Source organism: Lontra canadensis, unplaced genomic scaffold (genome assembly GCF_010015895.1).
Source record: "Lontra canadensis isolate GAN:19392208 unplaced genomic scaffold, GSC_riverotter_1.0 scaffold30, whole genome shotgun sequence".
Lineage (NCBI taxonomy): Eukaryota > Metazoa > Chordata > Mammalia > Carnivora > Mustelidae > Lontra > Lontra canadensis.
Genome location: NW_022631024.1, coordinates 19,991,082 through 20,012,448, shown reverse-complemented (window position 1 = coordinate 20,012,448; position 21,367 = coordinate 19,991,082). Strand labels below are relative to the sequence as shown.

General features: G+C 63.7%; 3 protein-coding genes and 1 pseudogene across 6 annotated transcripts in view; 3 read left to right on the top strand and 1 right to left on the bottom strand.

The window, feature by feature from the left end:
• Window positions 1-1,880, top strand: part of ADAMTS13 (ADAM metallopeptidase with thrombospondin type 1 motif 13) — a 28,400-nt gene extending 26,520 nt beyond the window's left edge. Inside the window, exons 32-33 of the mRNA XM_032866240.1 lie at window positions 674-849; window positions 1,432-1,880. Of these exons, the coding sequence (XP_032722131.1) occupies window positions 674-849; window positions 1,432-1,617 (362 nt within the window). The 3' untranslated portion in view covers window positions 1,618-1,880. The remainder of the gene's footprint in view (window positions 1-673; window positions 850-1,431) is intronic.
• On the bottom strand, window positions 151-19,994 carry SLC2A6 (solute carrier family 2 member 6). 3 transcript variants are annotated; one of them, XM_032866250.1, is made up of 11 exons: window positions 19,821-19,994; window positions 19,164-19,326; window positions 17,971-18,177; window positions 17,266-17,365; window positions 16,523-16,734; window positions 15,978-16,130; window positions 15,229-15,337; window positions 14,655-14,840; window positions 14,351-14,496; window positions 13,338-13,519; window positions 151-161 (listed from the first exon to the last, which is right to left on the bottom strand). In XM_032866250.1, the coding sequence occupies exons 1-10, from the start codon at window positions 19,910-19,912 to the stop codon at window positions 13,364-13,366; spliced, it is 1,524 nt and encodes a 507-aa protein (XP_032722141.1). In that variant the 5' UTR covers window positions 19,913-19,994; the 3' UTR covers window positions 151-161; window positions 13,338-13,363. The 3 variants fall into 3 exon arrangements, with proteins under 3 accessions (XP_032722141.1, XP_032722143.1, XP_032722142.1); XM_032866252.1 differs by lacking the exon at window positions 15,978-16,130; XM_032866251.1 differs by lacking the exons at window positions 151-161; window positions 13,338-13,519 and adding an exon at window positions 12,566-13,035.
• CACFD1 (calcium channel flower domain containing 1) lies at window positions 2,239-10,512 on the top strand. 2 transcript variants are annotated; one of them, XM_032866263.1, is made up of 5 exons: window positions 2,239-2,434; window positions 5,341-5,413; window positions 6,875-7,000; window positions 9,588-9,695; window positions 10,138-10,512. In XM_032866263.1, exons 1-5 carry the CDS (start codon window positions 2,314-2,316, stop codon window positions 10,226-10,228), a joined length of 519 nt encoding a protein of 172 aa, XP_032722154.1. In that variant the 5' UTR covers window positions 2,239-2,313; the 3' UTR covers window positions 10,229-10,512. The 2 variants fall into 2 exon arrangements, with proteins under 2 accessions (XP_032722154.1, XP_032722155.1); XM_032866264.1 differs by lacking the exon at window positions 6,875-7,000.
• Window positions 10,466-12,464, top strand: LOC116872446 (annotated as a pseudogene).
• Window positions 19,995-21,367: the final 1,373 nt, after the last annotated feature.

The following is a 21,367-nucleotide window of genomic DNA, read 5'->3' as shown; positions in this document are numbered from 1 at the left end:
GTATACGTGTGTGCGCACAACTTCACGGGGGAGATGGCATCCCACGGCCCCCCGCTGTCCTCCCTGCTGTCCCACGGCCCTCTGGAGGCCCCCGGGGACTTGCCGTCCCCCAACAGCCCAGGCTGGCTGAATGTGGGTTCCCCAGCCAGTTCCAGAGGTTTCTGGGCTCCCCCTGGCTTTGCCTCTACAGAGACGTGACGCCGTCCCCGATCTCTCGGTGCCCTCACTGAGAGCACAGGCTGGCCGCCCCTTCTCACTGCTCTCCACTTCCTGGTCTTTTGCACGTGGGCTTTTGCTCCCTGGGGGCCAGGGGGTGCAGGCAGGCGGGTGGCTTTTGTGACAGGTTCAATGTTAAGCACTTTTGCACACGTGACTTGAGTCCTAAAAACCACTCTCCTGGCACCTGCCCTTGTTAGCGTCACTCTACAGGGGGGGATCTGGAGCTCAGAGCGCTGAAAGCCTTCGCCTAGGGTCACACAACAGAGCGTGGTGGAGGTGGGGTTCAGTGGCGGCTTCTGTGTGGGAGACCTGATCTTGAGAACACCACCATATTGCCCCCCTTCACTGCTCCCCAGCTGTGAGCTACCCTGGCCTCCGGCACTGGTGGTCTTTCTGGGGGCTCCTAGGACCCGAGATGGTCCCCACCCGCCCATCCACCTGCTCTTTTCTGCAGACTGTGACGTGCAGCGCTTTGGACCCTCGGGTGAAATCGTGAGCCCCTCGAAGAGTCCCGATGGGAGCAACTCGGGGGGCTGCCGCATCTTCATTAACGTGGTCCCGCAGGCCCGGATTGCCATCCATGCCCTGACCACTGACGTGGGCTCGGGAACCGGAGCCAGCTACATCTCCGTAAGGCCACCAGGATGGGGACAGGAATGGGCTGAATTTCGCTGATTCGAGATAGCTGTCCCTGGGGATGGGAACCGGGGGTGCTGTACTAGAGGACCCCCTGACTTTGCTCTAAACCTGAAAATCATTAGTGAAAGAATAGGAGAGAAGAATTTCCTCCACTTACTCACCAACAAACGTTTATTGAGCTCTGCGCAGGAGGGAAACACAGACCTTTTCTGACGTAGACTGTTAACCCAGGCCTGAAGCATAATTTTAGACCCTGTTACAACTTTTCCAGAAGAGGCCAGTCCCTCCCCACACGCGGTTCATGTGTTCCGAGAGAACTGTCCTCTGCAAGGTGTCAGCTCCCCCAGTGCATGCAGCCTGTCTTCTGGAATCCAGGTCTAGCACCCTGGCTGTGTGTCCTTGGAGAAGTAGCACAACTTCTCTGAACCTCAGTTTCTGGGGTGGAGCAATAGTGTCTTCCTGATAGGGCTGTTGTGTGAAGATTAAATGTGACCCTGAGTGTATGATGCCGTGTAGGAATGTGAGCTAGTTATCATTGTGGCTGGCCCTTTGGGGCTGCCCCTTTCCCCTCAGATCCGGGACACCCACAGCCTGAAGACGATGACATTCCGTGGGCAGCAGGCACTCTACTGGGAGTCAGAGGGAAGCCAGGCTGAGATGGAGTTTAGCCAGGGCTTCCTGGAGGCGCATGCCAGCCTGCGGGGCTGGTACTGGACCCTCCAATCTAGGGTGCAGGAGCCTGGCCGGGCCGCGCTCTAGCTTCCTCTCCAAGGACATTTCTCCAGGGACCTGTGGGCGCAGTGGGATGCCTCCTCCAGGTTCTGGAAGAGACAGGAAGGAGGCTGACATTTATGAGCACCTGTTCGGTGCCCGGCGAACCCGAGGGTTGACTCTGGTCTCTGAGTGCTTTCCAGTTTGGATCCCTCCAGTCTTAAGTAGCTCCTTCAGGGCCTTGGGAAGCAGGGACTGGACTCCCTGAAAAGGCCTCTCTGTACCAATAAACGGAATGTGCAGTCCGAGAAGCGCTTACTTCATACCCTGTCCCAACCAGCTTGAAAACCCACCCGACGGCGTTGCCGAGATTCCTGGCGGCGGTCGGGTCCAGACCCATTCTTGACCTGAGCAAGCCCCATGCCACCCCTAGAGGTCTTTTCTGCTGCCCAGGGAGGAGGACAAGGGACTGTGTGGACTCAAGAATGGGCCCGACCCTGGCGCACCTGTTAATTCTCTGCGAAGTCCCGCCCGGTGATCTGAAGGCGGAGAGTGCCTGAGCCACCGCGCCCCGCCCCCTATGCTAATGAGCGCGAGGCCCTGGGGCTCCCCTCGCCCCCGCCCTGCGAGCGCCGCCCCCTATGCTAATGAGCGGCCGCCTCTCCCACAAGGCAGCGCGCCGGGCCGACGCGGCCGGCTCCGGAGCCCTTTGTCAGGGCGGCGGACGACGCAGACGGCGGCACCATGAGCGGCTCGGGCGGGGCGGCGGCGGCGGCCGTCAGCTCCGCGCCGCCCGCGCAGGACGAGGGAATGACGTGGTGGTACCGCTGGCTGTGTCGCCTGTCGGGGGTGCTGGGGGCCGTCTGTGAGTACCCGGCCCGGGGGAGGGGCCGGCCCCGCCGCCCACCGCGCATGCGTGTCCGGCCCCGCCCCTCTGGCGCGCCCCCGCGGGGGGGCTGGGTGGGCGTGGGGGGAGGCTCTGCGGGGCGCGCGCGGGGAGGACGCCGGGCGGTTGCTATGGTTACCGGCGGCCGGGCCGCTCCGGGGAGGTTTCGGGAGGGAAAGTGCGCTCCCGCGGCCGAGTCGCCGCCCCCCGCCGCGTCGCAGCGCGAGGACCCGCGGCCTCTGCCCCGGGGGGCGGCTCGCGGGGCGCCGGCCTAGCCCGGCCCGGACGGAGCCTCACCTGTTGACTTGGGCGTGGGCGTGGGCGTGGGTGTGGGTGGGGGCGGCCGCGGTCTTCCCCTTCGGGCGAGGGTTGTTGATACGTGGGGCGGATGGTGCCGGGGGACAAGCGGTCCCCGAGGGAGGCCCGGCACTGAGCCGAGGGGACGCGGCCTCTCCTCTGGTGCTCCCTGTCCATCCGGAGGCCGGCGCGTGCCCTCTGCGGCCGCTGGGCCTCGGCCGCCCCCCGCCCCGCGTCCCCCCAGCGCCATCCCCGGCGCACGTCCCGCCAGGCGAACAGGAAGGCAGACTGCTACAGAAGTGAAATAAAGATCCTGCGGCGGGTCTTCGAGCGCGGATGCGCGTCCAGTGTTTGAACCTCGGCTCTCCTCTCCCCTGCCTGCGGCCCTCGCTTTGGGGATTGCTGGAGGAGCGGGCACCTTCTCCGGGCTGGAACCAGTGCCCGCCTGGCACCGCGGGCTGGGGCAGGGCAGATCCTGATCGAGTCTGCCAGTAGGAACACCTTTCAGGGTCCCCTTCCAGCCCCACAGCCCTGCAGGGTGGGTGCATGCTGGAAGGAGGTTCAGGAGTGCCGGGGTGGGAGTGCACCGCCCAGGCAGGGCAGGCCCTCGTCCAGAGGCGTCCCCGTCACCGCTGGGGGAGCAAGCATGTTTCTGACTCGGGAGGAGAGACTGGTGGCTGGAGGTCAGGCCCTAGATAAGATGCTTGCGCCCTGGTATCCCGTGCAGTTCTGGGTCTCAGAGTGGAGTACCTGGGCTGTCCCAGGACTTCATGGTGTCGAGGCTACAGATTAAGCGCCAGAAACTAGTGGCTTTGAAATGTCAGTTTCACCTGAAGATGGGGGGCGGAGGGGGTGGTTATGCAAATACCAAACAGTCCGCCCCAGGGTACAACACAAAGCATGCAGGAGTTTTAGGGATGGGGGGCGCCTGGCCCGCCCTGTGGGTGGCTGTGTGAGTCTTGATCTTGGGGTTGTGAGTTCAAGACCCACACTGGGCGCAGACATTACTGAAAAATAAAATATTAAGAAAAAAGGCTCAGGGATGAAACAGGAATTCTGGTTGGTCACTTCAGGGTAGGGTTGCCGTCCTGGCTGGTGGGGGCCTCAGGGGGGCATTTATGCAGGGTCCCCGACAGTCCTGTAGAGGCTGTAGGCTGGGAGGAAAGAGGACGGTACAGGATGCCTCCCACACTTAGCCAACCCCAGGAGCATCTTCCAGCCTTGATTGTTATGGGGCTCCTGGCTGGAGTCTTTCTGTCCGGGTTGAAACCTGGTTCTCTCCCACGGCTGGCTGTTGGTAGGACGGCGGGGGGAGGGTTGGAGCTGGAGGGGAACTGCTGGCTGCCGCAGGTGTAGACCGCTGTCAGAGGAGCCCAGGCAGAGCCGAGAGCCGGGCAGAAGCAGTACTGTGTTGTGGGCACTCCCGTCCACGGCTCTGGTGGGGGGCCTTGCTGCCTGAAAGCCTATGTGCTATGTCCAAGGGGAATGTCTCCTTTTTAGAAGGCAGAATGCGCCTTTGTCCTTTCAGGAGACCTTGGGGACGCACAGGGCAGCCCCTCTGCAGTTCGGGCTCACTTCCTCCGGTTTCTCCACCGCCCGCAGCCTGCATAGGGTCACAAGGGAAAACAACAGGAGAATTCCAGTCCCAGCCGGGGATCAGGTGCCCAACCCCGGGAGCTGCTGCAAGTTTAATCAACTGGTTGTTAATTGCTGCTTCAGGGCCCAGCTCTAGCCACACCCCAGCGAGGGCCTGGGCTAGATGCCTGGCTGGGAGCCAGGGCCCCGGAAGTGCCTAGCTGGCTCCGGGGAGTTCCGGGAGAAGCGGGCCCAGAGGCGGCTGCTGTGTCTGGTGTGTGCGGAGGCCGAGGCGGGTGTGGCACACCCTGCCCGTGGGCGTGGTCGGGAGTGCAGGGCCAGGCTCCACATTTGGGGCATCAGGACCTGGTGTTGCAGGGGTGGGTGGGCCGGGCTGTGGCCCGTCCTGTGTGCAGGAGAGCAAACGGGCCTAAAACAGGGACGAGAACATCCTCAGCCGGTGTGTCGGTCACAGCACGCCGCACACCACAGCACGCCGCACACACACAGCCGCACACCACAGCACACCAGGTCTACCCGATCCCGATTTCTGCTCCGAGAGAGGCAGCCCTTGTCCCAACCCAAATCCAAGCCACGTTTCCTGCGTCAGAGGCTTCTTGTGTGGCCGACCCGGCGAATGGTGGCGCCTGCCTGGCCCGAGCCCTCCAGACGCTTGTCTCTTCATCCTCTGTACCTTGTGGTGGGTGCGGGTACGACTGGGGTTCAGAGGCCCGCCCAGCCGTGGACAGGACAGAGGGTGAGGTGCCCTCCAAGCCAGCCAGCCGCACCCTTGCTGTGCGGCCTGGAGCCAGCTGCTTTGGCTCTCTGAGCTGCAGCCTCACCGGACGCCCAGCGGTTCCACTGGTCTCACCTGTCTCGGATGGCAGAGGGGAGACTTGGAGGTGCTGTCGGGGAAGCAAGCGTGGGGTGTCAGAAGGGGTCTGCTGGGGGTCCTTCCCGGCAGGCTCTGTCCTTTCCTCCCTGCTGATTCCTGCTCCTGTCTCGCTTCCAAGCTTGCGCCATCTCGGGCCTCTTCAACTGCGTCACCATCCGCCCTCTGAACATTGCGGCCGGCGTGTGGATGATGTGAGTGGCCGGTGGGGCTGGGGGCGTGTGGGTTCTGGCCGCTGTGCAGGCCTTCACCTCCTCCATACCCTGCCACGTTCTGTTTTCCTGATTCTCTGTAGGGCCAGGCCAGGGGCACACCCACCCAGGCACCTCTGGGTTTAGGACTGGGGTCACCAATGTGTTCTGAGTGTCCACTGAGCCAGACTGTGCCGGCCCCATGTCTTCTCCCCTGGGCCTGGCCTCTGGGAGCTCTGGGGGTCCTCAGGGCTGGTCTAGTTGGAAGCTTGGCATCCAGTGGGTTTGGAGCCTGGTGCTGGGATCAGGAGCCCCAGTGCGAGGTGGGCAAGCCACGGCCAGGGCAGGACTAGAGCGGGGGCGGGATCAGGCGGTCAGAGCGCCTTGGATGAATTCTCTGCCCGCCTCCTGCCAAGGTAGCTCCATCCCGGGGGAGGGGAAGGCAGGGGTGACACTGGCCAGCGCAGCTTTGGCCACATCTAAGCCACCTAGTGCATGTGAAAGGCGGCTGTGCCCCAAGTGTGGCCTGTGCCCAGGTGGGACCTGGCGGGGAGGGGCACGGAGGTGGACAGGTTGGGGCCCTGCCCTCGGAGAACTCAGGCCGGGGTGGAGGCTGGCTGGGGTGGGACCCAGAGGCGCATGGGGGACGTGGGGGTCAGGGCGCTGGCCCAAGGCTTCAGTGGGCAGAGTCCAGAGGTCGGCTGGCCTGACTGGGGAAGGGCTGGGTGGACGGGGCTGGAGGGGAGGCTGGGGAGGAGCCGGGCAGGGGGCAGGGCTGGTGTGGGGTGTGCAGAGTCCCCGCTCTGGGCTCCGGCGGGCTCTTGGGGCACCCACCGCTGGAGTTTCTGTTGAAGGTAGGTAATGAGGGCCCAGTGTCTGTGACTGTGCCCCCGTCACAGGGAACTCGAAGACCGGAGCAGACACCTCGGTCTGTCCCCACGGGTTAGCCGTCCCGGCCTGAGCACAGGGTGGCGGGGGCAGGGGGAGAGAACCCTGCCCCACAGGGCTTGCCACGCTTCCTCTGCCCTGGGCGGGCTTGCCGACGGTCAGCGCTCAGTGACTGTGGCCTGACCCACTCCTCACTGCCCTTGGCGGACAAGCCGCTGCTGGGCACGCTTTCTCCGTGCTGACGGCCGTGTGGGGGACAGTGGTGGCGATGCAGGAAGCCGAGTGGCGGCTGGCTCTCTGCCCAGGGCTAAGCGTGGAGGGGCTCGCTGTATGCTTATGGAGGCGCTGTGACACGGGGGGTCTCGTCTCCTTCAAGGACAGAGGGTGCAGGGAAGGCCGGACCCTGCCTCCAGAGTGCTGGCTTCGGTGAGGGGGCTGGTGTGCGAGCGGTGGCTCGGCAGAGGCCCCGAGAGGCGGATGCGGGGGGCACGGGAAGGGTGGCATTCCGGGGTTGGGTATCGGGGACCCCCGCCCCCTCAGGCCTGTCAGCCTGCCCCCCCTTTCCCTGCCCTCCAGCATGAATGCCTCCATCCTGCTGCTCTGCGAGGCGCCCTTCTGCTGCCAGTTCGTCGAGTTCGCGAACACGGTGGCCGGGAAGGTGGACCGGCTGCGCTCCTGGCAGAAGGCTGCCTTCTACTGCGGGTGAGGGGCCCCGCGAGGGCCGGGCCGACGCGGACCTTGAACCTTCCAGGGCCCCTGACACGGTTCCCCAAAACTCAAGGACCTGAAGGGCAGGCGATGGCTGGTGTCCCGCGCGGCGGGGGTACCGTGGGTGAGGAGGAGGCCGGGAGAGCGTCGTGCAGAGCCCTCTGGTCGCGGCCGATGTGAAGTGCGACCCAGCGAGGCGGGAGCGGGCCCACCACCGCGGTGCAGACGTGGGAGGCGGGTGCCCTGTGGCGCGGCCTGCTGTGTCCGAGAAGCGAGCGGCCTGGGATGTTGGCCCATCGTTTGGGAGTTGTTGACTAGATTCTGGTAGGTTCACAGGATGTGTTGTGGCAGCCCATCGGGTGCCCTGATGGGAGAGCGGATTGCAGGACAGAAATGGTCACCTTCCCACACGCTTTCCTTGGGCTTCCTACCTTCTAACACCAGATTCCGTAGGCAGCCCTGTCCACCTGAGTCATGAGGCTGAACTAATTTCAGGGTGTGCCTGCCACACAGAAGCCTCTAGAACAGGGCAGGCACATGGGAGGCCCTCAGCAGCTTCTGGGGGCCACACCAGTAGTTACTTGGATTTAGGTTATCTTTGAAAGAAAAGCGGAGATGTTTATTCTAGAGGTTTCTTCCCTTTGTGAAAGCCAGTGGTGTTGGTTTTTTTTTTTTAATCTTTTAAAAGATTTTATTTACTTATTTGACGGAGAGAGAGAGAGAATGTAGAAGCAGGGGCGGCAGGAGAGGGAGAAGCAGGCTCCCCGCCGAGCACAGAGCCTGACTCGGTGCTCGATCCCAGGACCCTGGGATCATGAAGGCAGAGGCCTGACTGAGCCCCCAGGCGCCCCCGAGGCCAGTGGTTGTGACAATACCAGACACGCATTCATTCGTGCTAGAGCCCTGCCCACCTGGTCTCCACCACAGAGGAACGCCGGGTCTCAGTGCTGTCTGCCATCATGTCCTTTGCCTCAGTCTTTATTTTTAAGAGAAATATTAAAAAAAATACGAACAGCAACCTCTGTTCGTTACAAATGATTTGGAACATACTGGAGCCCCCTGCTTGGAGCCCTTTGGTAAGCCTCAGTCTGCTCCTCTGCAGGTGGCTTTTAAACCTGTTTCTGCGGTGGTTGTAACCGTTCTAAGTAAATTTGTGTCCTGCTTTTTTTCCCTTTGCATCGTGATGGAAACATTTTCAGGATCACCACGAAGACTTTATGACGTTGCTTCTAATGATGGGAGCGCTTACCGCACTGTGCACGCCACGCTTTTCTTAATTGGTAAACCGGGGTCCAGATCAGATCAGTCGTGGCAGCAGCAACGCGCCAAAACCCTCCCGTGACACTCTGCTCGAGCCGTGTTCGCGGCGCGCTTACTAGGTCAGAGGTCACAGTCACCAGAGAGGCCTCAGTACGGGACGACCTTGCTTCCCGAAGAGGTGATCAGAGTTTCTGTCCCTCTCCCGCCTCCCGGGGCGGGGCACCATTTTACATTTGTGTCCGTGGTCGGGGAGGTGAGATGTTTTTTCAGACGTTTTTACTGACTGCGTTTTCTTTTTTGGAAATGGTCTCGTTTACTTTTTTACCTATTGGCATCCTAACGCTCTACTTAGAAAGTTCTACGTTTCCCGGAGGGAAGGTTTCCCGGTGCTTTGTTACACTCCCTGCAGATATTTTTCCAGCCTGTTTGCCTTGGTCTCGACGGAAGATTGTCCCCATGGTCTTTCGTGTGTGTGTTGTTTCTCCTTTTCTTCTGTTACTTCAGGGTTTTATGACCACGGTAAAACCTCACCATCACTTATCCCTCCTGAAAGCATCAAGTGGAATTCAGCGGGCGGCCCGGTCTTACCTTCTCTGTGTACAGGGTGCGCCTGGGCAGGGGAGGCCTCTGGGCACAGCCTGGCCCAGGGAAGCCCAGGACAGAGAGCTGGCCCTCCAGGCACGGTGTCTTCCTGGCCTGGCTAAGCTTGGCCGCCGCCATGGTTTGGGAGTCCCAGCCAGCACCTAGACTCAGCCCCGTGGCTACTGCAGCCAGAGCGGACACCAGACGGAGGTCTGGACCAGACGGAGCTGGGGCTGCCCCCGCTGGGAACCAGGAAACCCCATGCCTTGTGCACTTGCAGCTTTGGGTTCCGTCCTGGGGGATGTGGCCGGTTTGCCGCAGTACAGCGAGCTGCCGTGTGTGCGGTGCTGACGCTGTTCCGGGCATCATGTCCTTAACACGGGAGGAGTTCAGGAACTTGCCGAGTCGGAAGCCGCTAGGAGCTGGACTGACCTGAGATTTGCTGGTCGGCCTGTTTTCTGGGCAGGGAGAGGGACTCTCCCAGTGCTGTTTCTCCCTTTGTGTACCACAGACCCTTGGAACGATCTGACGAAGGCTTTACGTCCTCTCCCCAGAAAGTACACAGGATTCCACAGACAAGTGCACATGTGTCTAAGGGCTTTCCAAAGCCTGGCCGTGAACTAGTGTCGGGACTGATTTCCAGGGACCCTTCCCAGCCCTGGTGTCCGGGAAGGGGGTCTGGAAGCGGTGAGGTAGCCACAGGGCAGGAGCACCCCCTTGACCTCTGTCTTTCTTGTAGGATGGCCGTCATTCCCGTCGTCATCAGCCTGACCCTGACCACGCTGCTGGGCAATGCCATCGCGTTTGCCACCGGGGTGCTGTATGGACTCTCCGCTCTGGGCAAAAAGTGCGTGCGCCTCTCCCGGCCCCTGGGAGGAATCTTGACATCCTGCCTCCGGAAGTCTCTCAGGGAGGATGGTCCGAGTGGGGCCCCTGTTATCCCTTTGCGGAAACTGAGGCACAGAGGTTGTCAGCGACACTTGTCAGCGTCCCCAGGGTGTTCAGCTCTAGGAAATGAGAGTGGGAGGGTTCACGGGTTTCCGGTGGCCTGGCTGTGCCTCGCCTCAGCCGACAGCGGGGATGGCAGGTCTGTGGCTTGGGAGAACCTGTGTCACTCTTAGAGGGGATGTGTCTGCCCTCCTAGCAGCAGGGTCTCTGGGGAAAGCAGAGCCCAGTAGCGTGTCCCTGCAGGTTGTGCCTTGGTCACAGGCTAGGGATCTGGTGGTGGCAGGGAGGGCTGTGTGCCTGGTGTCATTCCCCTCTGTGATGCTGACTCGTTCTCTCCCCAGGGGCGATGCGATCTCCTATGCCAGGATCCAGCAGCAGAAACAGCAGGTGGACGAGGAGAAGCTCACGGACACCCTGGAGGGGGAGCTGTAATGTGAGCTCCCCGCTCGCCCCTCTGGTTCAGTGCAGACATGTCCTGCAGGGATGAGGCCTGGAGCATTGACCCTGAAGGACAGCCTGGAAGAGGAGCCTTTGGCTCCCACCAGCCCCCCTACACCTGTCCCTACACCTGGAGTCCTCTTCTGTCTTCTCCTCCCTCTAGCTTGGTGTCTCCCGGCCCTGGGCCTCGGCCCGCAGCAGGAAGACTGGCGGTGACAGCGGGCAGCCTCGATGGTGACCCAGGCCGCAGGGCTGGAGGCAGGGCGGGGCCTGCCTGGTCCCACTCCTCGCAGCTGGCCCGGCTCAGCTGGAAACAGGCTGCCGTGTGCATTTCCGGACTCCCACCGCCAGCGGAGTCCCCGGGACCTGCTGAAGGCTTGGGCGGGGCTTCCCCCACAGATGCTGGGGCTGTGCCGCGTGGGGAGGCATGTCACCCTGGGCCCGGCCACTGGGCAGAGTGAGCCTCCACTTGGCTCTCCAGGCACGAAAGTATCTTGTAGGCTGAGCCACCTGGGCCCCCTTTGTCTACCTGTCATCGGGACAGCGGTGCCCTGTGGCCCGTGGTCTCCTCCTACCACTGCCCAGGCTCCTCCCCGCCTCTCTGTTCTCAGTGGGAGCCCACAGCACTCCCGAGATGCTTCCTGAGTATCCAGAGCAGCCACGTTGGCAGCGGCGGGACAGCTAGGGATGCTCCTCCCCCAGTTCCCTGGAAGCTTGCACAAGCCGTTCCAGCATACTTCTGGGTCCTGGCCCGGGCGCCCAGGTTCTCCCTCCAACCGGCAAGGCCCTGGTGCTGAGGAGTCGGGGAGGGCAGGCTCTTCTTTGTCCCGTGGGCCTGTTTGTCCATCTTTCTGGTGTGGTCCTGCCACGTTAGCCGTGGCCTAACCGAGTCAGCAGGGCTAAGCTCAACCCACCAGCATTGCTGCTGGCCGACGCCCCGACACTGCCTGCGGGAGTTTCTTGACTTTGAGAGTGGGACAGAGGCTGGAGTTGCCTCCACCACCGTGAGCTGTACCCGGGCCACCTGGGAGCAAGGCCTGTGCGGATGGTGCGAGGAGGCGGCCCTGCCCGGGCTGTGCGCCATCCCCCCTGGCCTCCCTCCATGCCAGCATTCCTGTGTCCCCTGCGTGTGTCTGCCTCAGCCCATGGACGGCTCCGCTCCAGGGACCAGCCCCCAGCTGCTAGGCCTGTCCGATGGGGCCTGGCCAAGCCCGCGCGGCACTCGGCACAGATGGGTTGGTGTGGAAAAGGTCCGGCTCTGCTCTTCCTTCTCCCAGGACCCTGGCTGTGCCAGCTCCCAGCCCTGAGCTCAGCCCCAGCCCTGCTTTGTTGAAAGCAGCCCTAGGGCTGTGTCCAAACCCTCCTTCCCAGAGACAGCTCCCCTCTGGCGGGGGGTGCCTGTCAGTGTTGGACAGCGGGAGGGACAGGTCACAGGGCTTCGGCTCAGCAGCGGCCCCCAGCGGCCTTCCAGAGAGCCCGCCAGGCTGAGCCCCAGGGCACGGCGGCTGGCCAGCCTGGTGGGACACGTGCCTTCAGGGGTCCCCTGGGACCACCTTTCTCAAGCAAGCGCTGGGTTCAAAGGGCTATGGGTTCTATACTCTCCAGGCGGGCGGGGGTGTGCGTGTGCGTGTGTTCTGCGTGTGCTACAAGACCTGTCTACCTCCCAAGAGGAGCAAGGGCCCCGCCTGCCCCTCTTGGCTCATTCTTACCGAGGCAGTGGGATGGGGGGGTCACTTCTGCCCAGCCCTCCTGACCCCGCTGCAGGGGCCTTGCTGGCAGGGGCTTCCTTCTGCAGGGGGAGAGGCTGGCTGTATCCAGGAAGGCTGCACCTCTACCCCACCTCCGCCCCTTCGGGTCGGGTGGGCTCTAGAGGCAGGCGCAGACCCTCCAGCCCGAGTCGTCGGCCAGGATGGACCCATCATGTGCCCGGGGTTCCCAGCCAGCCCGGCAAAGCAGTCCCGGAGCAGTGACCCGTCCCTCAGTGTGGGGTGCCACCTCGCAAGGAACATCCGTCCGGTGGCAGAAGGGGCCAGTCCGCCTGGCTCGGCCCCCGCCTCCACGGGTCTGGACTCCGTCATCTCGGGGTCCTTGTTTTCTCGCAGTGTTTAGCTTGCGTTTTGAGCAATAAAGCTTGGTGTAGTCCGTACCCTCGCTTGTGCGGTCTGCCTGTTCCTTCTCCCCCCAGGGCCGTAAGCAAGCAGGCTGGGACCGCAGGCCCTGGGAGTAACTGCCGTTTTATTGACCTCCTGTGTGGCTGGCCCTGTCCCACTCTTGTTCACAAGCCGAGGAACATGGCTTGCCCAGGTCACACAGCGGGGAGGGCTGGAGCCTGTGGGTCAGAGCCGTCCTGCGGCCCACAGAGGGGCCTTGCTTGGGCCGGTAGTCCCTGGCAACTGTGGCTGAGGGTTTGGGACTAGCGGAACCTGGCTGCTGGGTGGGCTCCCCCATCTGCAGGAGACCCCGTCCTGTGACTCCCAAGGCCAAGAGTCTGACTGGCCGTGACGAAAACAGGGTGGACACAGTTTGCGGACGGGAGCCCTTAAGCCTCGTTTCCAGATATTGGGTAGGGGCAGGAGGAAGTGTCTGTGCTGGGTCTTGGGCCCTGGCCTGTGGGAGTCCAGAACGTTCCCTGTAGCACCCACAAGCTTTTAGAACTGCAGATCTCTCTTCCTCGCCAGCATCAAGTTGCTCCATGATGACTAAGCAGATCAGAAGAAAACGGTGATGTCCCTGTGTGGAGCCCTCCACTGTCTCCTGGCCCATGTCTCTGTCCTCATTACAGCCCTCCGTGGCCGCATCCTCTGCAGTAAGGAGCCCGGCCCCATGTCACCCAGCAGGGCCTTGTCCCCGGTCCTTGGGCTGTGGGCTGCCCTGTAGCCCGTGGCCGCCTCCCCTGCCAGCGGGTCTTGGCCGAGGGGCGGGCTGGCGGCCGGCTGCTGGAGCTGGGGCCCAGGCCGGACAGGGGAGCTGCGGCCCGGAGCCAGAACATGCACGGCGGGGGCCTGCTGCGCTTCCATCCGGTCCTCCTGTGCTGCGTCGGATGGCGGATGGCTGCTGTCTCCCCAGCTTGGCGTGCAGGCTCGTGGCCAGCGCAGACACCCACATCTCCACCGTGGCAGGGCCCCTGACCTAGTGCAGGAAGGACCTCCTCCCGGTGCGGAAGAAGGACTCAATCTGCTCCAGCGACCGGCCCTTGGTCTCAGGCACGCAGCAGCCGGTGAACACCAGGCTGGCCACGCAGACGGTGGCAAAGAAGAAGAAAGGCACGTGCAGGCCAAAGGCGTTCTGCGGGCACAGAGCGGACGCCTGGTCACATGGGGGTTCCCGGGGCCCTCCTAGTGTTAGCCAGCCTTGGGGGGCCTTCCCCTTATTCCCCTGCTCAGGGCCCTTTTGGGGCTCCTCTCTGCCTCCCGTTCAGACGCAAATGCTTTAGCGTGGCCCGCCCTGCCCGGAGCTCTGGCCTCAGCCTGGGCTCAGGCACCCACCTCCCTCCCACCTGCAGGAGGCCTGGCCCCCCAGCCTGGCGGGGAGCCAAGTGCCTGTGTTTCCGCAGCCACCACACACGTCCTCCTGCCCGGCCCCAAGCCCACCCGCACCTCTCCGCGGGCTCAGTGCACACTCCATGTGCTCCCCAGCCCTGCCCTGTCCCGCGGGCTACACCAGGGGAGGCCCCCGGCCCCAGCCGCCCCGGTCAGATTATCCCTTCCGGGCGCTGGGTGTGACATTCTGGTTGGCTTCAGGGCCTTCAGAGACGAGAAGGGAGTTGAGGGAAATTGGAGGGGGGAGGTGAACCATGCTCTGAAAAACAACCTGAGGTTTTGAAGGGGCGGGGGGTGGGAGGTTGGGGGAACCAAGTGGTGGGTATTAGAGAGGGCACGGATTGCATGGAGCACTGGGTGTGGTGCAAAAACAATGAATACTGTTATGCTGAAAGGAAATAAAAACAAAAACAAAAAACCCAGCAGTGCGGAGAATGTGGGTCGGCCAGCTGGGACCCTGCCAGGAGACCCAAACTGCCCCCCAGACATAAGGCCCTCTGGGCTCCCTCGTCCTGGTCTGGGAGGACCTGCGGGACACTCAGAGGACTTGGCCAGGAAGCCCGACCCCGGTACTCACCACCACCAGCAGGAAGGACTTGGTGAGAGCGAAGGCGGTGAGCCAGCTGACGAGGACGCAGAGCCCCGAGGCCACGCCTCGGGCCTGCAGCGGCAGGATCTCCGACATGAGGAGCCAGGTGATGGGCCCCCAGCCCATGGCGTATCCTGCCCACAGAGGACCAAGGGCCTCTGCTGCCTCCGCGGAGCTGCCGAGACCCGGCCCCGCCCCAGGCCCCGCCCATGCCCCAGCAGGCCCCTCCCACCGGAGCACCAGCCCCCCTCCCTGCCCTGGCCCCGGCCCCGCGGAGTCGCTGAGTACCTACCGGTGATGAACAGCATGGTGGCCACCAGGGGCACGAGGGTGAGGTAGCTGGACGGGGTGGCCAGTGGCTGCTCTGGGCCCCCCAAGGGCACGCTCTCGAGGCCCACGGTGCCGTTGGGAGTCAGAGGCTTTGGACGGAAGTGGACGTACAGCCCGAGCGTCAGGTTGGCCGCAAACATGATGGTGGCTGTGGACGGACAGGTGGCCCTCGGGGGGGGCCAGGACCCTCTGAGCCGGGTGCTTCCTCCGCACAGTCCCTCAGCACTGTGCGCCCGGGGTGGGCCAGCTCTCGTCCAGGCCGCCAGCGTGGCCTTAACCGGATGCTTCCCGTAGAGCTGTGAGCTCCGCCTGTGCGTCCAAGCTCCCGTCATACCCACTGTTTGCTCCCCCAAGCCCTGCAGATCTTCCTGGGGTGGCTGGTGTGTGCCGGGCCCCGTGCTGGGCACTGGCGGGGGCAGGACCCACAAGGCAGGTGTGACAACCCCACACCCCCACCCCGGAGCTCCCAGCCACAGTGCCCTCGGCCTGGGCCAGCCAACGACCAGGAGCTGCGGGAGGAGGACGCGGGAGCTCACCCGAGACAAACAGCAGAACCTTGCGGCCAGCCAGGTCCATGGTAAAGGCGGCGATCAGCACGGAGAAGAGCCTCACGGCCCCCACAATGGCCGCATCGTCCTTTGGGGGCTGCAGGGAGGAGGCCACCGGCGCTGAGGGGCTCCAGCCTGCTGCTCCCATCCCACCCAATCCCCAACAAGGGGCCGCGCAGGGCACTCAGGTCCCAGGCCAAGGCCACAGCTCCTGTGGAGCACTGAGCTGCTGAGCACACACCACGTGCCAGGCACTTCCTCTGGTCACCCAGCCTGGGCTGCAGGGCTCCTTGGCCAGGACCCAGCTGCCATGCCCACCGCTGAGGCCGGGCCCGCATGGAATCCCAGCGCCACAATGACTGTGGGACTGCACTGTCGCTGATCTCTCAATTTCCTCTCCCTCGGAGCCCAGGACCGGCCGAGGCAGGCACACCCCATTATCTCCCTTCTACAGAGGCGGAAGCTGAGGTCTAGAGGGAAGGGACTTCCCTTGGCGAGTGGCAGATGCTCTGAAGCTGGGGTCCATGAGCCCCCCAGAGCTCAGCACTTCTAGACAACAGGTACCTTCGGAAGCCCGGGTATTTTAAGGCATGTAAGTTGACCTCCAAACATTATTCTGAGAATGGGGGTGTGGCACAAACCCGGCCAGGAGACCCTGGCGGGCTCGGCACAGTGCATGCACCCCTGACTCGTGGCAGTAGGGGACGGCCTCCTGGGTGCCGGGGCCGGGCTCTCACCAGCAGGACAGCAGTGCTTTCGAAGATGGGCTGCAGGTAGACCAGGATGGGAGTGATACCCATCAGCTGTTGCAGGAAGCGCATGAGCAAGGCGATGAGGACGGGTCGGTACATGTGGGGGCTCCGGGCCTCAGCCCATGACATGTGGGTGCTCTAGAAACAGGAAGCTGTCACTGGGCTGGGGGCGCTGGGCCAGCCCCTCCAGCAGGCACCACCCTGCCTTGGGCTGGGTGGGAGACTCCCTCCTCCCTTTCCCCAGGAAAGACTCTGTGCCCAGAGGTAGTCCAGGCCACGCACAGGCTGGGGGACCACCGCCCGAACCCCAGGCTCTTGGACGAGCGGGGGGACAAGGCAGACTTGTGCGCGCCAGGATCTCTGCATGCCCAGGCATCAGCAGCAGGGAGCACGGGCTCTGGGTCAGGAACCACAATCTCTCCCCTCCCCCCAGTGCTTGGAGGGGGCGCTGCGCTTATCCCTGTTCCCCGGGAAGAAGCAGCCGAGGCTCCGCGAGGCCTCGGGGCTGGCCGAGGCCCACCCTCCCACACCTGTCTGCGGACGTTGTCCTGGATCTGCTCGAACTCCCAGCGGATGTCCGTGTCGGTCCCACGGAGCCAGGCCAGCGCCCGCAGCGCCTCCGCGTCCCTGCCCCGTGAGAGCAGGAAGCGAGGGGAGTCGGGCATGAAGCTGAGCAGCAGGACCATGACAAGCACTGGCCCTTCCCCCGCCACGGCCAGCCAGCGCCACGGCAGCAGGAGGCCTGGGGGTGAGGACAGGGTGAGGAGATGCGGTCCAGGCCGGACAGACTCCCCTCCTGCCGAGGCCTCCGAGCAACCCCTTCTGTTCTCAAGGGCTAGCCCCGGGGCCGCCTCCCACAGGAAGCCTACCTTGGTTGCCCCCAGGCCTTTGTGATCTAGACCAGGAGGGGCCCCAGGAATTGCTTGGCCCCAAGCACAGGGCCTAGCACATAGAAGGCGGTCCTTGGAGGGTCTCAAGGGCCATGGCAGGGTGATGGAGGGGCAGCCTTAGCAAGCAAGGCCCCAGGTTTCTACCCTAAACCCCACCCCATCTCAAACAAATGAGCTCTGATCTCTTTTCTATATGGACCCCCCTCCCCTGTGCCCAGAGAGAGGCTGGGCATTGCCTGGAGGGACACAGCATGGGGGTGGCTAAGCCAGTATCCCATCCCCCAGCACGGGGCTTGGTTTGGGGTGTGTTCACTGCCCTTCCAACCCGGTCAACCCCTGCCTGCACACAGGAGGTGCTCAGTGCTCTTTTGGATGATACTTGCCAAGGGCGTAGAGGGACAGAGATCCGAACACTGCCATGAGCTGGGGTGTGGCCCCCAGAGCCCCACGAACACCTGGGGTAGCGATCTCAGACACGTACACCTGCAAGACACGTGGGCGCACCCCGCGCCTTTGGTGAGATCAGACTCCCAGGCTTGGCTAGGATGGGAGAGGTGGCCCCGGTGAACCTTGGGAAGTGACAAGTGGGGTTTTCTGGCGGGACTCTTGTCCTGACTGTGACTCAGGCCATTTCCCTAATGGTTCAGTGGGCAAAAGCTCACCTCTGAAACGGGTAGCTGGTGATGGGGATGTGGGAGGCCCACGGGCCCCCAGACTCAGCGCCTCCCGGGCGTCCCCGGCCCCCTGCCGGCCTGGCCCCTGACAGGGTGTGTGTGCAGCTGTGGGAGGTGTCCTAGGGAGGGAGAGACTTCCCCTTCCCCTGTTGCTCAACACAGATTTTCTTCAGTTGAGCAATGTGCCTGAGTATCGGGAAATGGGGTAGGAACTTGAAGGGGTCCAGCGTGAGGTCGGCTGGGGATGTGGGGACAGATTTGCTGTCCTGCTGCAGGGAAGCTGAGGTTTCTTGGCAAACAGATCCCCACTGCCCAGGGGGGTCGAGGGTGGGGGGTGGCTGGGAGACTGCAGACGCCGTGCTCGGCACAGTGCTGAGGCAGTGAGAGGACAGGGGTGGGCAGTCCTGGCCTTACCGGGATGCAGGCAGCTGTGAGACCCCCAGCAAATCCTGTCAGCGTCCTCCCCAGCAGCAGCATCCAGAAGCCGTGGGCACCTGCCATGAGCGCGTAGCCAGCTGCCGATGGCACAGCTGAGAACATGATGCTGAGCTTCCGGCCCAGGAGGTCGTTGAGGACCATGGCACTGAGGCCTCCAGCCGCTGCACCCAAGGTGAATACGGACTGTAGGAAAGGGGAGCAGGGCAGACATGTGTGGGCATCCAACACTCCAACCCCCCATCGGAGCCTAGGAGCAGCTGCTTTTCCAGGCTGATCATGAGGTAGTGAGCCTCCTGTCCCCAGAGGTGTGCAAACATCATGTGCACAACCATTTGTTAGCAATGCCACCATGGGGAGTCCTGTTCTGGGGAGTATGTGGGGCCACTTGTCCACAGTGGTTCAGCTCAGCCGAACGTTTAAATGTCTAATACTATTACGGCAGATGGAAGAATTCTGTGACCTGAAGCTCCCGGCATTTTCAGATTTGGGGGTTCTTGGATTCCTTGTACAGTGTAGTGAGTAGGATCCAGCCACTGACTTGGGCACGTTGCTCAGCCTACCCAAGCCTCAGTTTCTTTATGGGGACACCAGGAAGAGCCCCTTCATAGGGCTGGCCCTGGAGTCAACCCACTCTCATGGACGGTGCCCAGCGGCACACTCCTGGCACACACCGAGTGCTCAGCACACACTAGGTACCATTTTGCCTGCTCTGTTGGGATGGTAAATCGGAAGCTACGGAGATGGTCCTTCCAGCATCCCGGACTCTCAGGGCCCCTCCTCTTCCCTCCCACGTGCCCACACTCAGTCCTGGGGGCCTCCTTGCCCCAGCCAGTGCCTCTTCCCATTGGCATCTGATGCCCCTGCCTCCTATCATCCAGGGAGGTACCTGCTCTGCTGTGGCAGCCCGGCAGGGGTGTGGGTGTGGGGGGGTCTGGGGCAGGGGGAAGACCTGGTAGGCCACCTCTCCGCTGTCTCCTTCCCACCCTTCTTAGCGACTACTTCCTCCTCCTGTTTCAGAGCAATCTTCTGGCCTCACTCACCCACTGCCCCTCCCACAACCTGGCGAGGATGGGGGAGGGGGAAGGCCAGGGCCCTACAGGGGGACCCGAGCTTAGTGGGTCCCCACTCACCCCGCCCTGCCCGTCTCCAGCTCCGAGCATGGCTCTTACCCCAAACCAAGATGCCTGGGTTTTGGTCAGGATCAGGTCCGGGTCTGAGGAGTGCTCCAGGGCCGGGATGACAGGGGACGTGTAGACCAGGGCGTACCCGAAGCTGAAATTGCCCAGCACCGCGGCAAAGGTGGCCAGGAACACCCTCCTGTTCTGTGGGGCCCTGGTGGGTGGGGGCGGGCAGAGCGATGAGGTCTCGGAGTTCCTCCTCCCCCCGCGGCCGAAAGGCTACGGGGTCCTGGGCCCAGGGGCTGCTGGCCCAGCCCCGGACGGCCGCACAACCCCGGCTCGGCCGAGGGCTCCTGGAGCGTGAGTGTCCGCTCGCTGGGAGAACCCCAGGGCGGCCCCCACGGCCCCCCGCCCCGAGGCCGAGACGCCGGCGAAGGAGCGCCGCTCTCCCGCGAGGACCTCGCCCCCGCAGCCCCCGCAGCGCGCCGTGACCTTAGGCAAGTGCGCCCCTTGCCCTCTCGGGGCTTCCCTCCCCCTCTGCGCCGGTCGGGGCTGGGCCTGCGCCGGGCGGCGAGCGGCTCCGTACACAGGACTAGGGTGTCCGGGGCGGGGGGCAGACGGGCCCTCGCGGGACAGCGGCGCAAGGTCAGAGGCGGCCCCGGGCGGAAGCCGGCCCCCGCCCGCAGCCCCCTGCCCCGCGCCTCTCACCCGCCCCGCGTCCTCTCCCCCGGCGACGGGGACGACTTCTCGGGGAAGGTGTCATAGTCCGGGCCCTCGGCCCCCAGCAGCGGCTCCTGCATGGCCGCCCCCGCTCGCAGGGTCCGTGCGGCCGCCGCGGGCCCGGGCGCTGGAGGGCAGCTCGGCCCGGGAGACGCTCGGGGCAGCCGCGGCTCCGAGCATCCGGCTGGGGCTGGAGCTCCGCCCCTCGGCCGCGATTGGCTGCGAGGCGGCCCTGCGGCGCCGGCGCCGACCAATGGGGCCGCCGCGAGCCGTGCGGATGCTCGGATGCGGGCGCGGCGCAGCGGCGGGGGCGGGCGGCGTGCGGGGCTCGGCGGGGCTTTCCCGGGGCGCGGGCCCGGGGGCGGGGCTCTGGCTAGGGTGCGGGGCTCGGCCCGGCTTTCCAGGGGCAAGGGCTGGGGCAGAGGGTGCGGGGCTTTCCTGGGGTGTGGGCCCGGGGCTGGGTGCGGGGCTCGGCGGGGCTTTCCTGGGGCGCGGGCCCGGGGGCGGAGCGCGGACAGCCTTGCCAGGGGCACGGGCTGCTGGGAGGGGGACGGACAGGGTGCCCGCTCCGCGGGGCTTTATTGAGGCGCCGACCACGGGGCGGGGCCAGATTTTAAACGGGCGTGCCCTGCCCCTCGTGGGCCACTGGGGACCCCTGGGCTGGCCCTTCAGATGGGAACCCCCTGCAGGCTCACGTCTGGCCAGCCCATGTCTGGGTCCAGCGGGATACCAGCACTCGGCCTCGGATTGCGGCCCACCCCAGGCCCAGCCCCTGTAGACTGGAGGAAACAGGGCCAGAGAGGCCAAGCGACTCCCCAAGGTCACACGGAGAACACGTGTCTCCCTCCGAAAGAAGGCCATGAGCTCTGCCTTCTGGACTCCCTCCCTGCTACATCGGATGCCCCAGTCACCGCCGGCCCCGCCCCCTCCCCTCCAGGCGTGAAGCGAAATCAGGCTGAGGAGTGCGCGTGGCAGCGTCCGGCATTCCGCATCGCGGTCCTGGCCCTGCGGGGTGAGGGTTGCGGTGTGGCGGTGGTCCCAGTGACACAGATTTGTATTTCCCCCATTTCTGTTCCTCTTTGGTTGCAGAAATAAGCTGGGCTTGTTGAGACTCATCCCAGCAATAAGATAAAATTAAAAAAGAAAAGTGGAAACTGAACGTTTCCTGGAGGCACACCCTGGAACGGTAACGTGGCGTGCGAGTGCCCGCCCCATGGACCTTCCCAGAGACCGGCTGGCTCACACCCTGTTCTGCGCGGATGTGTCACATGTGGGTTTTCTTAACTGATCCTCTGTTGTTGAGCATTTGGGTTATTTCCAAATTTTAGCTATTGAAACAGTAAATCTTTTTTAAAAATATTTTTTAATTTTAAAAAAGATTGTATTTATTTGAGAGAGAAAGAGAGGGAGTGGGTGCGAGAGCAAGGGTGGGAGAGAAGCAGAGGGAGAATCCCAAGCAGACGCCACGCTGAGTACAGGACTCGGTCCCACAACCCTGAGATCAGACTGGAGCCCAAGTCAGGAGTGGGTCGCCC

Coding starts and splice junctions, on each gene's coding strand:
- CACFD1 (XM_032866263.1), top strand. CDS start 2,314: ATGAGCGGCTCGGGCGGGGCGGCGGCGGCGGCCGTCAGCTCCGCGCCG. Junction 7,001..9,587: donor AAGGCTGCCTTCTACTGCGG/GTGAGGGGCCCC, acceptor TCTTTCTTGTAG/GATGGCCGTCATTCCCGTCG. Junction 9,696..10,137: donor CTCTCCGCTCTGGGCAAAAA/GTGCGTGCGCCT, acceptor TTCTCTCCCCAG/GGGCGATGCGATCTCCTATG.
- SLC2A6 (XM_032866250.1), bottom strand. CDS start 19,912: ATGCAGGAGCCGCTGCTGGGGGCCGAGGGCCCGGACTATGACACCTTC. Junction 19,327..19,820: donor GGGGAGAGGACGCGGGGCGG/GTGAGAGGCGCG, acceptor CCCACCCACCAG/GGCCCCACAGAACAGGAGGG. Junction 13,520..14,350: donor AGTCCTTCCTGCTGGTGGTG/GTGAGTACCGGG, acceptor CTGTGCCCGCAG/AACGCCTTTGGCCTGCACGT.